The 17,020-nt window shown below is 36.9% G+C and overlaps 1 protein-coding gene across 1 annotated transcript in view; it reads left to right on the top strand.

The window, feature by feature from the left end:
• Positions 1 to 17,020, top strand: part of LOC150096476 (zinc finger protein 385B-like) — a 108,025-nt gene that overhangs the window by 58,677 nt on the left and 32,328 nt on the right. The window contains exon 3 of the mRNA XM_090408620.1: positions 16,435 to 16,607. Within this exon, the coding sequence (XP_090264746.1) occupies positions 16,435 to 16,607 (173 nt within the window). The remainder of the gene's footprint in view (positions 1 to 16,434; positions 16,608 to 17,020) is intronic.

The following is a 17,020-nucleotide window of genomic DNA, read 5'->3' as shown; positions in this document are numbered from 1 at the left end:
GTTAGAGTATAATAAAATTAGTTTAATCCTTTATCCAAGTGTGAGCAAAAACAAAGTTTGCCCCTGAACGTATCTTCAGGACTGGGGTAAGGTGGTACAACCCCAGGGCAATCTTTCTCTAAATCCAGAGTAATTTATTAAAAAAGGGTGGCACACCATTTGGCAACTCCTATAGGTAGAGATGACCTGCTAATGCTTCTGCCTGGTATCTCCACTTGGGCCTGGCTCCCACTGAAGAGACCTCAATAAAGGTCGAAACTAGTCTGGGTAGCGGCCGTTCCCTTAATGCATAACATTAGACATATCCGCAAGGAGATGTGTTTTGCATTATAGGAGATAATGAGATAGGAGTGTTGGTAGCTTTCTCCACCTTTGCAACGAGTTGCCCTGGGGTTGTACCACCTTACCCCAGTCCTGAAGATACGTTCAGGTGCAAACTTTGTTTGCTCACACTTGGATAAAGGATTAAACTAATTTTATTAGGCTTTGTGTTTCTTAGAGTGGGGGGGTGGCCTCTCACGATGAGTGTTTTGATTCCATGGAGGCCTGAATAATAATAATAATAATAATAATAATAATAATAATTTGACAAGTTATGAATTACTCTGTATGCTGGAAATTGCTAACTACTTTTCTTTCTTTGTTGCGAGAATGTCGAACTTCCTGGTTAAATTTATTTTTTTGTTTAAATATTTTCAGTTTATTATTAGCTGAGAGCTGTTCTATTATTACTTGAACATCAGGCCTGAACTACTTCTGTTTATGACATTTGTTTCATTAGAAGCCGAGTTATAGTGCGAATAGTGATAGTGTGTTTTGATGAACGGCCGGAAAATGAGTTTCAAACATTTTGAGAGTCAAGTCGCAGAGAGCTGCGATTCACTTTTGTGTTAAACTTGGTAAATGTTTTACCGAAACGCATCAAATGCTTTAAAATGCATACAGTGATGAATTGTTATCCTGTACTCAAGGTTACGAATGGTTTAAGCGATTTCAAAGTGGTCGTGAGACACTTGGGGACGACGAAAAGCTGGGCTGTCCAAAAACTGGACTGAGCGCAGTTAACATCCAAAAAGTGTGATTTCATCAAAGAAAACCCAAAATCGTCCATGAGATTGATTGAAGATGAATTGAGGATTCCAAAATCAACTGTGTACAACATTTTGACTGAGAGTTTTGGCCTTCGTAAATTGAATTCACGATTTTTTGACCCCACAAGTTGATCAACGACCAAAAAATGTATCAAATTGAACACTGCAAGGACCTCATTAAAACTGGTCATAAGGACTCAAACTTCCTTGAAACAATCGTTACTGGTGATGAAACGTATTTTTAGTGTGAGCCAGAAACAAAGCACCAGAGTGCTGAGTGGAGACCACCAGAAGAGGGGCATCCAAAAAAAAGTCGCTTGGAGAAGTCAAAAGTAAAGACGATGCTGATTTGTTTCTACGATTCCAATGGCATTATCCACAAAGAATTCGTTCCGCCAACTGAACGGTCAGTGACGAGTTTTATCTCGAAGTTTTGAAGCGATTGATAGCGAGAATTTGTCGCTTATGGCATGAATATCGCGATGCAGGCAGCTGGTCACTTTTGCATGATTATGCACCATCTCATCCTTCGAACATTGTGAGACTGTTTTTGAGCAAAAACCAAGTTTGGGTGTTGGATCACTCGCTGTATTCATCTGATTTAGCACCATGTGACTTCTTTCTCTTCCCCTGACTTCATTTGCCGATGAAAAGAAAGCAATAAGACACCATTGAAAACATTCAAGCGGCAGTAACCACGACCCTCAACAGTATCCCAAAAACCTGACCATGCCCAATTCTTTATCGAAGATGAGGGAGAGTATATTGATTGAAATAAATTATTTGAATAATTACAATTGGCCTGAGTTTTATTTTCTATCAAAAGTTTGGTTTCTCTTTGGACAGAGGATGGATATTGTTTTACCACACACTATACACAAGATTGCTTTCCCCCCCTTGTTTTGTCATTTATTTCATTATCAATGAAATAATATTTCATTGTTTCTTATACATTTCCCAGGATTACCTATCCCAAGTGTGAATTTAGATGCATGACTGATGGTACTGATTTGCAGTTCTGCCATTTGCTAAGTCTCTAACAGATACCAGTATTTCTTTACAGATACCAGTATTTCTTTATATCATTTTCATATGTTATTAACTGGGTAGTAATTATGCTACTCACATGTCAAGAACAGAGCCACTGCAAGGCCAATCATACTAATTGTAAGTGAATTACCCTTCGTATCGCTGGGATCCCATCCTCATTGCCACTATTAAAAATACAGATATTGATATAAAGGGTTAATAACATAAAGAAAGCTACAATGATAACTATTATGATACATAGTATAAAGAACTAACACACACACACACACATTCCTTGTGCAGACACAATAGTCCACAGATTGCTGGCTCAACACGAGACTGACACTTCATTTGTTTAGTCCTAGTGGTTCACACTGATTCTCATGCACATGTGAGACTTCAGATGTCACTGTATATATGTACAGTAGAATCCAATTAATTGGGTCATCAGTTTATTGGAACAGCTGTTTATTTGTGACAAATCTAAAAGAACAAAACAAGATCGAGAAAATTATTAGAGTTTCTGCACTTATTTGGGACAGCATGCTGCTTAATCAGGACAGGAGATTACAGTATTCAAGATTATCCCTCTGAGGTAATCGCTTGTAAATGGTTGGTTAGTTTAAGGTTTAATGGCACAAGAAGAGCAGAGGTCATGCTATGTCAAATGACAGCTTGTTAACTAACTCATCAGATCAGCTTTATCTCCTCCTTGAGTTTCTTTATGTGATGCTGTTAGGAAATTTAAATGTTTTATCCTGTATTAGGAAATGAAATAAGTATTCCTCGATAGCTTATTTATCTCTGGTTATGGTCCCATCTTGCAGTTCATTTGAATAAATGATTTGTTGTTCAGAGAAATGTTAGTTTACCTTTGTATATCTTTTTAACTATTAACATGAAACTTTGCATAACTGTGGCAGCCTCTTAATTGGGCCAAAATGTTCTAGTCTTTATGTGTCCCAATAAATTGAAATCTACTGTGTGTGTGTGTGTGTGTGTGTGTGTGTGTGTGTGTGTGTGTGTGTGTGTGTGTGTGTGTGTGTGTGTGTGTGTGTGTGCGTGCGCGCGCGCGCGCGCATGCGCACATGTCATCATCATTAGCAGCCGCCATTGTCACTCCACTGCTGGATGAAGGCCTTTCCAAGATTACTCCAAAGCTGTCTGTCAATGGCTCTCCTTCCCCATGTCACTCCTGCAAATTCAATGATATCATGCATCCACTGTGATTTGGATTGTAGTGTTATTTCTGTTTGTGGAATCCAATTAAGTATTTCTTTTGTTCATCATTGATCTTGTCTTTGAACACTATGCCTATCCCATTGCTACTTCAAATGTTTCACTCTTCCTTTGTTGTTAGAGACTTTGGTTTGATTTATTATTCATGTATTCCTTTTGTGATCCAGTCTTGTGATACAAAATATACTTCTTTCCATACTAAATTGTGTTGTTCTTAATTTTTGAATTTCCTTTGTATTTAGTAACCATGTTTCACAGCCATTTGTCAATATAGGAAGAATACATTGGTTAAAAACTTTTCTTTTCAGGCATAATGGTAACTGGCTTTTAAACATTGACAAAAATTTTCCAAATGCTTTCCACCCAAGCATTGTGTATCCTTTAATTTCATCCATGATATTTTGTTCCATTGATATCCTTTGTCCTGAGTATATGTAATGATCTACTTGTTCAATTTCATCATTATTGATTTCGATTATTTCTGGTTGGAAATAGGTATTGAACATAACTTGGAGTTCATGGATAATAAGTCTGTAATTCATGTGAAGTTGAAGCAAAGATGACTGTTAGGAAATTTAGGGAATATTTCTTCGAAGTTTGAATATTTCTTCTAGACATGCTGTGAATAGTTTTTGAGATATTGTATCACCTTGTCTTATGTCTTTCTATATTTCCACAGTAAAGATGTTTTCATTGAAATGAATTGTTGCTGCTGCACTGGTGTGTGCTGATGTATGGCTCTTCCACTTGCTGTCTTCATAATGCTCTAGGTATTTCCAAGCTTTTACCGAATCAAAGTCTTTCTTATAATGTGGAGGGAATTTAAGGAGGAAAGGTGACCTGCAGGCACATGAACAGTATAAAGCACAGGCCAGAAAGGTAACGAGTGTGGTAAGGAAAACAAAAGCTGATTATGAAAGGAAATTAGCCACGCAAGCTAAAGAGAATCCCAAACAGTTTTTTCGATATGCTGCAAGTAAAAGAAAAAATGTATACAGCAGAATGATTTTAAGGAATGCCGATGGTAGTGAGGTAACTGAATTAGTTGATATAGTGGAATTACTGAGCAAGTACTTTGCAAGAGTATATCATTCAGATAGTGATATTGCAGGAATGAAAGATCCAACAGGTTATACGGGAATTGAGGTGAATGAAATGGAAGTGAATAGTATATTACAAAACCTTAATGTGAATACATCTGTGGGTTTGGATGGTATACCAGCTCGAGTCTTACGTGAAGTGGGAAAAGAATTGTCACTGCCCTTGACCATTTTGTTTAATTTGAGTCTCGGGTCTGAGTTAGTCCTGAGGGGGTGAAAAGAGGGGAAAATAGTACCACTGCATAAGAGAGAGGTTCCAAGACTGCTGTTGCAAATTATCGACCGATCAGATATCAGGAGTCGGTATCAGGGTTTTGGAGAAAGTATTCAAGAGAAGAATACAGGAATGGATAGATGATAACGAGATACTGTATGGGGAACAGTATGGTTTGGTGAAGGGTAGATCATGCCTCACTAACTTGCTCACATTTTATAACACAGTGACGGCTGAGCTGGATAAGGATACCACATGGAATTCTAATCAGCAAACTGCAGCGTATGGGGATGGATATAGGGTTGGTGAGATGGATAGGAGGGTGGCTGACGGAGAGATATCAGAGAATGGTTTATTCAGAAGTAGAGTCCAAAAGATAGCCTGTGACTAGTGGTATGCCGCAGGGTTCTGTTCTTGGACCACTATTATTTAATTTGTTCATTAATGAAATTGGAAAGGATGTGAGAGGAACTATTCATTTGTTTGCTGATGATGCAAAGTTGGGTAGAGCAATAGTGAATGCACATGATGTCAAAATTTTGCAGGATGATTTGGATAGATTGGAAGACTAGGCTAAGGAGAATTGGTGTCAATTTAATGTGGCAAAGTGTAAGGTTATGCATTTTGGGGTGAAAAGATTAGCAGCAGTATACCACATTGGTGGAACTGTACTCCAGGAGATGGATGAAGCCAGGGATTTGGGGGTGTTGGTGGATATGGAGTTGAAGTTTAGGGGGGCACATTGCAAAAGTGGCTAAATCAGCTCACCAAATCACTTGGTTACTGATGAATACCTCGATGAGCAGAGACAAGCAAGTTATTGTTCCTCTGTATCTAGCCTTGATAAGCCTCCATCTTGACTACTGTGCCCAGATCTGGGCACCAGGGTTTCTTCTTGATGGGGAGGAAGAAGAGAGAATCCAGAGGCGAGTGACCAAGATGATAGCAGGTCTATAGAATGAACCTTATGAGAACAGGTTGAAGATTTGTGGGTTGCAGAAATTAGTTGATAGGCAGAAAAGGGGAGATATGATTGAGACATTCAAATTGCTAAAGAGTTTGTATAGGATTAATTCAGATATTTTTGAGATCAGGACTGGTGGTGGGAGAACTAGGGGGACACCTATGGAAGCTGGGAAAGAGTGTGGTTAGCAAGGGTGTTAAAGCTGGGTTCTTTACTTTTAGAGTGGTAAATGAGTGGAATAAGCTACCAGAGTCTGTTGTGGGTGCTATGACGGTGAGTTCAAGGCAAGGTATGATAGATACTGTGAGAATGTCGTATAGCTGTGTGGACATGATGTTTAGGGCCTCCCTCGATGAGTCTAAGGACTCCCTGGAATGCCTGTAATAATAATAATAATAATCATCATCATCATCATCATCAAATTTCTGCCATGTACCCTCAAGGGGTATACAGGATATGATAGTAGTACATGAAAAAATTACATCATTACTAACTTCCTATCTACAATTTTCCTCCAAATCAGTCTATTGCTTGTCAAGACTCCAACATTATCAGATCTTATATTTCTATTGTCTAAGGCACTTTGTACCATATCAATCCACCTATATCTTGGTCTTCTTCTGGGTCGTTTTCCTGCCAACCTGGCAGAGAACACTTGTTTTGCTAATCTTTCCTCTCCCATTCTATTTAAGTGACCATACCACCTGAGATTAGCTCTGCTAACGCATTCCTGGATGCTGACAATGTCAAGTTCTTTCCTAATATCCTCATTTTTAATATGATATTGCCATTGATGCCATCTGTTCACGCCTCTAATCTTTCTCAGGACTCTCATATCTGCGGTCTCTAGTCTTTGGTAAAGTGTTTTACTTTTGACCCAGCTCTCAAATCCATAAGTTAAAACTGGTTTGAACACTGTCTTGTATACAGCTAATTTAGTGTTCCGACTAATTTCTCTCTTATTCCATATGAATTTATTCAATTGACTTCCCACCATACCAGCTTTGCTGACTCTGTTGTCTATTTCTTTATTTAATTTACCATCTTCAGTAAAAATCATGCCTAAGTAGCTGAAATGTTTTACTTGTTCCACAGGTTCTCCATTCACAACACAGTTGACATTTTCAATGATTTTGCCTATTTTCATTGTCTTCATCTTTTTATTGCTGACCTTCATACCATATCTATTACAACAGCTATTCAATTTAGTCAGAGAATCTTGCAGACTTGTAGCGGATTTATTTAGAAGTATAACATCATCCGTATAAAGCAAAGAGCTGACATTAACATCTCCAATTTTAATATCATGTTTAATACCACTTTCCTTCATAATGTGATCCATATAGATAATGAATAACAGAGGGGATAATGTACATCCTTGTCTCACACCAGATTTAACATTAAACCATCTTCCTGTACTTCAATTCTAACTGCTGACTTACAACTCAAATAAAGACTAAGTATTGCTTGATATAATGCCCCATTGACACCATATAACTGCAGCGTATTGAATAGCTTCTCTCTTGGCACCTTGTCATATACTTTTTCCAAATCGACAAAACTTAAATACAGATCTTTGTTATATTCCCATGCTTTCTCGACTATTTATCGTAAAGTGAAGAACTGATCCTGACAGCCTCTATTTGGCCTGAATCCAGCTTGTTCTTCACCAAGCTTTTCTTCCCCAATTCTTCTCAACCGTTTCTCAAGTATACTTGCATAGATCTTGCCAGGAACACTCAGTAGGGAAATACCTCTGTAATTCTCACATTCAGTTTTATTTCCCTTTTTATATATGGGTACTATGAGAGCTCTACTCCAATCATCGGGAATTCGTCCCTCTGTCCAGGCTTTCTGAACTATGCAGTGCAGCCACTGTAAGACTCTTATACCACCATACTTCAGCATTTCTGGTCGAATATCATCTACTCCTGCTGCCTTTCCACATTTCAAGCCTTTGATGGCTTTTTGGACTTGTATGGATATGTATTCCTGACTGCATGCTTGGTCAGTGTTTTTTATCACTATGCTGTCATCACTGCTTGTTTCATTTAGCAGTTTTTCAAAGTAATTACTCCATACTTCAATGATATCTTTTTCTCCTGTTTTCATGTCACCTTTATGATCTCTAACTCCTTTTACAGCACTCTTTCCTCCATTCATACGTTTCTTCAACAACCTCCAGAATATTTTGCCAACTTCTTGATATTTATTTTCAATATTCTTGCCAAAGTCCTCCCGTGACTTTTGTTTAGCTAGTTTTACACACTCTTTAGCTTTCTTACATTTGTCTCTGTATTCTGTAAGAGTAAAAGCTGACTTATTTGCAAGGAACTTTTGATATGCTTTCTTCTTTTCCTTCACTGCCTTTTTAACTTCCTGTGTCCACCAGGGAGTTCTGATTTTTCTATCCTTGCACACAACCTCACCACATGCCTCTCTGGCAGAATCAATCAATGTTTTCTTCAGAGTTTGCCACTGAATTTCCAAGGTTTGATTCCTGTTCTCAAACTCTTTCATTTTCCTTTCAATAATATTTCTGTATTTTAGTCTATAGTTCACATCTGAGAGCTGCTCAACTTTTATTCGCTTTAAAACTTTCTTACATGTTATTCTTTTCAATATGAAATTCAATTTTATTCTGCTCAAGGCTAAATAGTGATCACTTCCAATTTCAAATCCTCTGTACACTCTGGTGTCCTGCACCAGGGAGAAAACATCACTATCAACAATAACATAGTCAATGAGACTTTTCTTATTCCTAGCCTCTTCTCTCCATGTGAATTTGTGCACATTTTTATGTTGGAACATGGTGTTAGTAATAACCAGTCCATGTCCTGAGCAGAAATCCAACAGATATTTGCCATTATTATTAGCTTTGCTCTTTTCTCCAAATTTTCCCAAAATATTTTTGTATGTCTCGCAATCATTTCCTACTCTGCTATTTAGATCCCCAACAAGGACCAACTTTTCCTTTTTCATTGTGTCAGTTGCTTTTTCTAAAGCGTCAAAAAATTCCTCCACTTCTACCTTAGTAGAACCTTATGTGGGACCATAGGCACAAATAAGTCTCATTGTCCAGTTCCCCATTCTCATATTTGCCCACATTACTCTACTTGAGACTGACTGCCATTCAAGAAGGTTAGCCTCGTATTTTGTGTTGAATACTATGGCTACTCCTTCTTTTCCTTGATTGTCATTGCCTGAATTTAACATTTTGTATTTATTGCTCAGAAAGATCTCACCAGTTTTGGTCTTTTTTGTTTCAGTCACCCCTATTATGTCGATCTGGTACTTATCTAATTCCTCAGCTAGCTCCATTTCTTTGCCATTCAGGCTTCTTACGTTGATAGTACCGATCTTTAACTCTGGTGATGTTGAGTTGGGGTTTGTTTTCAGATTTGTTCCAGTAGCTGACTTTTCACTGTTCGTCCTGGTTCCCTGGCGAAAACAACGGGGGCCTTGTTTAACCGGGCGACGCTCCAGCCGGCATGAAATTTTGTCATGTTGTACCATCATTTTTTATTTTAGTTTAACCAATAAGAATTACGATTTGGTCGGCTAAATCCCAAATTGCTAGCCCACGAGAAGGTGAGGATTGGACATTTGGTCAGAAGCCCTGGTCGGTTCTCCGCATTCCTTTAAAGGCTATGTGGAGGTCTCCTCTCAGTTATACAGCTTTGACCCTTAAGCACCCCTAATAATAATAATAATCGATAAAACCAAGGAATAATGATAGTTGATATTCATTACACGGTTTGATAATCTGTTGTACAACTTGAATATGGTCCATTGTACTAAAGCCGCTTTGAAAGCCTTCCTGTTCTTTTTGTTGTGCTAGGTTTCGAGTTCACAAAGCCAATGATCAAGATTTCGTAAAACATCAATAGTAGTTTGATGGGTCAGTAGTTCGTCAAATCTTCTACTTCACTGTTTTTGTGTGTCAGAATAAGGGTAGCCTTTTTTTCATGTTCTGGGTACATCGTTTTTCTTTAGACAAAGAGTAAATACAGTAAAAACCCTTCTTTACACTTTTCAGGGGACTGATTGAAAAAAGTGTAAATAGCAGGAAATGTAAAAAAAACATGAAAAAAAGGCTAAAAGATGACTTACTGCTAGTATGTGAGTCTACCTACTCACATACTAGCACTAATTCGTCAGTAGTTCGTCAAATCTTCTACTTCACTGTTTTTGTGTGTCAGAATAAGGGTAGCCTTTTTTTCATGTTCTGGGTACATCGTTTTTCTTTAGACAAAGAGTAAATACAGTAAAAACCCTTTTTTACACTTTTCAGGGGACTGATTGAAAAAAGTGTAAATAGCAGGAAATGTAAAAAAAACATGAAAAAAAGGCTAAAAGATGACTTACTGCTAGTATGTGAGTCTACCTACTCGATTACAAAATTTAATAACTGAAAATAAATGAATTTACAATTACTTACATTTATCTATTTAAAAAATCTTTAATTGTTGATTGTTTTTCGTTTTTTTTTTTTTTGTTTTGTTTTTTTGACATAGCCCCAGATTGCTTTGCATGGAGTTCAATGCTTGACCTGTTTTTTTACTATCGTGTTTAAAGTGAACAAGGAGAGTCCACGATCTTTTGCTATATTCACACGTGTTCTGGCATGCCAATCTACATGTCACAGAATTGCCATCTTTTCTTCTACCGAAATACATTTTCCATCTTTTTTCTCCATGTTACTAAGATGGATAATCCACCACCGCAACTTTCACACACTAAATTACGTAGCCTAAATTCTGCAATATCAATTCGTACGGTGATTGAAAAATCACGGTATCGCTCATCACTACATTACTGCTGCAAATGTGCAAGTCACCATGATGGCAGAAATGAAACTACAGCCGAAAGCAACGCCATCTGGGAACAGAAATGTGCAGATTTCCGCAAAAATCGATTCGAAAATCAGTATTGCCATCTGAGAAAAAAAACGCAAATCATGGGAAATAACGTACACATCCAATTGTTAATGGCATGAAAACAATACATCGTAAGAATAGGCCTTAAGACGGGACCAACGGAAAATGACGTAAATGGCAAGAAAATTTAAATTGCAGGAACATAAAAACCAGGTTTTACTGTAGTTTTGCCAAGATTTTGTAGATCATTTCCCATCTGCTTTTAGAAGTTAATTTATAACTCCATTCTCACCTGCAGCTTTTCCATTTTGTAAGCTTTTGGATGCTTCACATAAATTATTTTGGTAGAGCCTGTTTAACTCAGTGCATGTGGCATTTGCACATCATGCTGCTTAACTCACGAAGGAAGACTTCTTGGTTTCAAATCTAGTCAGCAACTAGAAGAAATTTTTCTAAGCCTTTTTTTGACCAGTTTCCGAGTTAGTCGATCTCTGGCATGGGCAAGCAGGTTTTTTCTCCTGGAAACTCGGGTTTTTCGTCCCGTAAACTCAAGAAAATCGACCGTAGAACCTACATTGTTTCAGACATTAAATACGAGTGTTAGGGACCACAAGATGGCAGCACTTGTTGAGTTGTCTCCCTTTCTTCACTGCATGCTGCTTAATTAGTGATAGCCTTGGGCCAGCTATCTCTGATTGGGTACCAGTGGAGATTGAACTGCCCACTCAGTCTCCAAAAGTTAGGGCTAAATGCCATTGCCTACTCCCTATATACATGGGAATATAAAGGTATTAGCTGATTTATTTTTTTTCTGTGGCACTTCACTTATTTCATAGTTGTCTTCTTCATTTGATTTGTCACACTGATATAATGAGTAAAATTCTTCAATTCTCTTTGCTATAGCATATTTATTTCTTGTTTTGGTCCCATCTTATAGTTTGGCTGCAACCGTATGTTTAATGCTGTTCATCAATTGTTGTTTGGCTTTTTTGGGACTATGACTGTCTTCAGTTGTTTGTTGTATGAATTTTCTTATTTCTTTTGCGATATGTTTTCTGATTGTTTTTCATAATTCAGTTTATTCACTCTTATTCTGTGTTATTCTTATCCACCTGTTTAATTTCTCTCTATTTCTTCATAAGCTGTTTGGTTTCTTCAGAAATTTTATCGTGTTTCTGTTCTGTAGTACTAGTCCTGAAAGATGTTTTTCTTGTTGCTGAGAATAAAGTCAATTTCACTAGATTTTCCGTGTCCACTTCCTATGTGTTTTTTTCTTGAAAAAATAATTCATGACATACAGACTTTCTCTTTCTTCAAATTCTGTTAGCCTTGTTCCTCTATCATCTCTTACCATTTCCAAAATTTCCCATTGAGCTTTCATCTGTACATGTCAATTCTGGCATTAAAGTCTTCCATTACAATTTTGAAATGGTGTTTTTCTTTATTGGAATACATTATTATAAAAGTCTTCGATTTCTTTATCAGTATGACTTATCATTGGTGCATACACTTGGATGATCTTGAGAGTATATCTTTTTGAGATTTAGACAACAACACTTGCTATTTGATCAGATATACTCAAATTCTGTTATGTTCTTCAATTTTTTTGTTAATCATGATTCCAACTCCACTGATTCTTTTCTTATCTTGGCTTCTATAATACAGTATGTCACCATTTTTTAATTTTATTTTTTTTAATTAATTTTTTTTTAATTCAAGAATTTCTTTACCATTACATCTAACTTCACACAGTTATTTCCCCTATAGTCATTTTTTGATTTAATTTTTTTTATTGTCAAAATCTTTTCCTCGTGATTTGGTTTGGGTACCAATCATTTCCTCTACTGTTCTTTCTACAGATTGCTCTGAATAGGGGTACTTTAATTTGAAACATCCTGTATGTGTGTATATATACATATGTGTGTGTGTGTGTGTTATTTTGTTGTATTTTTTCCATCTCCAGTCCATGTATTACCTGCATAAGAGAAATGAAAGATCTTCCATAGGTCAATCGGTATCAGTGGTTTTCTTCAGCTGCATAAACTTGGGTTTGAATTCTGTCTAGGATGTGAAAAACAACCTTTATAAGAGAGTTTTTTTTTCTTTCCCCATCTGAAGATGAGGTTGCCACTTTCATATGAAAAAAAATTAATTTTAAAAAATAAAATTAAAAAATGGAGATATACTGTATTATAGAAGCCAAGATAAGGAAAGAATCAGTGGAGTCATGATTAACAAAAAATTGAACAACATAATAGAATTTGAGTATATCTGATTGAATAGCAAGTGTTGTTGACTAAATCTCAAAAAGATATACTCTCAAGATCATCCAAATGTATGCACCAATGATAAGTCATACTTTTAAAGAAATTGAAGACTTTTAGGAGGATTAACCTTCCTTAAATTGGATTTTTTATCCTTCAAAACAAGGAAACTGGCCAGAAGAATGCCTTCATTGTTTCAGCAGTGATCCAAAAGAACCACAGTCAGAATCATGGAATGCTTTTAAAGTTGTTTTTGAAGTTTACAAAAGAAAAACTTTTGTCTAATGAACTGCATTCATTTTCTCAAAAACAGCCCTCTTTGTTAGATTTCTAACAAATTCCATTCTGTCTCAACATACAAAGGTAGGGTTTTGTTTCTAAAAATAAGAATTTTTGGTTCCTTGAGCTAATAAGTTAAGTTGTTGAAGATGAGATTCAAACAGTTGAGACTGGTGTTAGATAAATTCAGATCTCTGATAAGATGATTTAACTCTTCCTGTTGAATCAAATGAAGTTTGTTGACCACTCCAGAAATGATTTTATCCAGAGATGATGACTTCCTGTGCACACTAAAAGCAGAAGGTTCATCATCCATCAGCAGTATTGTGTGATGGTGGAGTAGATATTGGTATAATATTAAATGTTTGTTTTTCATAGAAATTCCAGATAAACTAAACACAAATGAAAAAATTCAAATCTATTACATAATCTTTTGAATTTCTCCAAGTCATTAGTACAGCAACAGTAATTATTATTATTATTATTCAGGCCTCCATGGAGTCAAAAGACTCATGGAGGTTCAAGTTCAAGGAGGTCCTTCCTAAGAACATAAAGTCTGTCTAGACTCATAGAGGGGAGGTTCCCCCCTAAGAAACACAAAGTCTATCACACCACTCCTTAAACTCACTGATCGTTCTCTCCCTCACCACTCTATCAGGTAATGCATTCCACGGCTCAACCACCCTCCATGCAAAGAAACCACTCCTCACCCTCTTGCTCACAGTTGCCTTTCGTAACTTCCAGGGATGGCTTCTTGTCATCACTCCTCCCCGCTGTTCAACCAAGTGAAAGAACTCCCCAGTGTCGACCCTGTAACCACCTCTCAACAGTTTAAAAGTCTCAATCATATCACCTCTCCTTCTATCCGCCAAACTCTGCAGTCCACATTCCCTCAGCCGATTCTCATAACTATCCTTGTACAGTCCTGAGACCATCTTTGTCGTCCATCTTTGTATCTTTTCCACAGTTAATATATCCCCTTCAAATCCTGGGGACCAAATCTGAGAACAATAATCCAAGTGTGGTCTGATCAGAGACTTATACAACGGAATGATAACCCTCTTATCTCTGCAGGTCAGTGTCCTTCTCATAATTGCAGCAATCCTCTATGTTACCTTCACCACCTTTGCAATATGTCCCCTAAACTTCAGGTTTCTATCAATCATCAACCCCCAGATCTCTTGTCTGCACTGCTTCCTCCAATATAACTCCTCCCAGAGAGTATGCAGCATCCCATCGATGTTTCCCAAACCTCAAGACATCACATTTTGCTGCGTTAAACTGACATCCCCATTCATCTGCCCATCTATCTAGCTTATTCAAATCCTCTTGCAGGGCTGCTGCATCTGTACTATTACTAATAATCCTTCCCAGCTTCACATCATCCACAAACAACTGAATATCCCCTTGCAATCCACTGACAATGTCATTGATATAAAGGTTAAACAATATAACCCTCTGCTTCCATGAAACTGCCCACCCATACACAACTCTCTGATACCTATTGGACAGCCAATCTTGAATCCAGCTGACCAATCTGACATCCAGACCCATGTGCTGCAACTTAAATATCAGCTTATCATGTGGCACCCTGTCAAATGGCTTCTCTAAGTCTAAGAAAATTGCAGTATATGCCTTTCCCCCATCTAATGTTCTTGTAACTTTCTCCAAGATCTTAACAACTACTGATGACACACAGACTGGTCTATAATTAGACACTTCCAGTCTGTTATCACCCTTATGCAATGGCACTATCTTACCTTCCTTCCATTCCCTGGGCACCTTTGCCAAAGCCAGACTTTCATTGAAAAGCCAGGTTAAAGGCACTGTCAGTTCCCTAGCACATTCTCTCAAAACTCATGGTGAAATACCATCCAGTCCAAAAGCTTTATTGACATCCAGAGTTCTCAGTATCTGAAACACACTCTCCTCCTGTACCTCTAAACCTTGAACCTGCCCTATCCCTCTAGCATTAAAACTGACTCCTCCAGGATGAAATACTCCAATAAAGTGGTCATTGAACAATTCCACTATGTCCTCTGCATCAGTTACTCTATTCCCATTTTTATCCCACAATATCATTCTTCCACAGTCATTTCTCCTCCTACTGGCCACATAGCTAAAAAATTCCCTACGATTTTCTTTGGATCTTAGGGCCAATCTCATCTCATATTCCAGTTTCGCTTTCCTTATCACACTTGTCACTTTTCTAGCCTGTGTCTTATATTCTTCACGCATCCTCTCTTCACCTGTCTCCTTATATCTCTTCCATAGCCTCTTTTTCACATGCAATTCCTGTTTAATATTGTTTGTCATCCACTTTACTCCAAATTGTGTCCTCTTCTTCACTCGTGGTATGCAACTTACCATTGCTGCTAACAATTATTCTTTCACAATTTCCCACACACTAACGATATTCCGGCCTTCCAATTCCTCCCTCCATGAAACTTCCCGAAGTTGACATCTAAGACTATTATAATCACCTGCATTATAATTCCACATAACAGACTAGCTTTTTTTCCTTAATCTATTTGAATGAAATTCACTTTATAAGACATACAGTAAAGCAGTAGTTAGAAGACCACTTTTTATCTAGGTTCTATTCTGCACTTAAACAAACATAGCAAAAGAGTGGATACTTAAAAAATGAGATATTCAAATATGTGTGAATACGATTGTACACTCAGTTGTTTCAATTGAACAACTTTGTGCTTGAGTATTCCTTGGTGTAGGTTCACACTTATTCAAATCATGCCTTCTTTTATTTTCAAAATATACACCTTGCATTGAGAGTGGCAACAGCTATAAAAGTTAAGTTAGTAAGACAGTTAAGTTGACATAATAATTATTACTGGTTAATTCATGATAAATATTCCATGAAAGTACTGAAGGAAAAAAACCCTAATGCAATGAATTTTTTAAATTGCAGATTTGAATTCAGCATCTCAAAATGCATTCTTATAAATTCACAGCGATATCACAATTAACTAGTCTTCATATATTTCAGTCCTCAGTTAACTGGTCGTCATACTCTTGGAACATATAAATGTACATTAAATTAATTAACCAATCAACAAATTGATTTCCCAGTGCATTCATATAATTAAGAGATAAATGTAATTGCATTTACAAAAAAACAATGCAAATTAATATGCTTCTCACCTACAGTGCTAGAAATCTTATGTTATGAGATCACTTAGAAGGGTTTTTTTAAAGCAGTATTCTGATTTAAAAAACACCTCTAAATGGTTTTTATAACATTTGGCAGTATACATTGAGATGTACTTAACTTGTTAAAATAGAAGTTTAGCAGTATATCCTAATAGTAAATTATAATTTGGTTAGTAATTATATTAACATTTTCTTTGTTGAAGAAAGAAAAATCAAAACTAGAAGAAACATACTGCAAACTTTGTGATGTTGCTTTCACTTCTGAAATACAAGCCAAACAGCATTATAATGGAAGGAATCACCAACGAAGGATGAGAGGAGAGCCACCATTGCCAAAAGGATTTTATAATCCGCTAACTGGGAAATGGCAAAGACAGTAAGTGTTATAAAAATTACCAGTAAATTTCCTGCAATGAAAGAAATTACTTTACTATTATTATATTTGTCATAATTCATTCCCTGATATATACCCTACTATGACAGTGCTGCATAATTAATTTTATTTTATTACTAATCTGTTATCAACAGCTTTCCTGAATTAGTCTACTACATGTCAGCATGCCAATATTGTTGTATCTAATATTTCGTTCTTCTAAGGCACTTCTGACTGAATCATTGCACTCTAGATCTGAGTCTTTCTCTTGGTCTTTTTTCCTGCCATCTTGGTATCTAACACCCGTTTTGCTAACCTTTCCTCTCCCATTCTATTTAAGTGACCATACCACCTTAGATAGCCCTGATCACACATTCTGGAATGTTAACAATATCAAGTTCTTTCCTAACATTTTC

Source organism: Typopeltis vanoorti, chromosome 18, assembly GCF_054136105.1.
Source record: "Typopeltis vanoorti isolate ZY-2024b chromosome 18, IOZ_Tvanoo_1.0, whole genome shotgun sequence".
Lineage (NCBI taxonomy): Eukaryota > Metazoa > Arthropoda > Arachnida > Uropygi > Thelyphonidae > Typopeltis > Typopeltis vanoorti.
The sequence above is the reverse complement of the archived record's forward strand: the minus strand, read 5'-3'. Positions and strand labels throughout refer to the sequence as shown.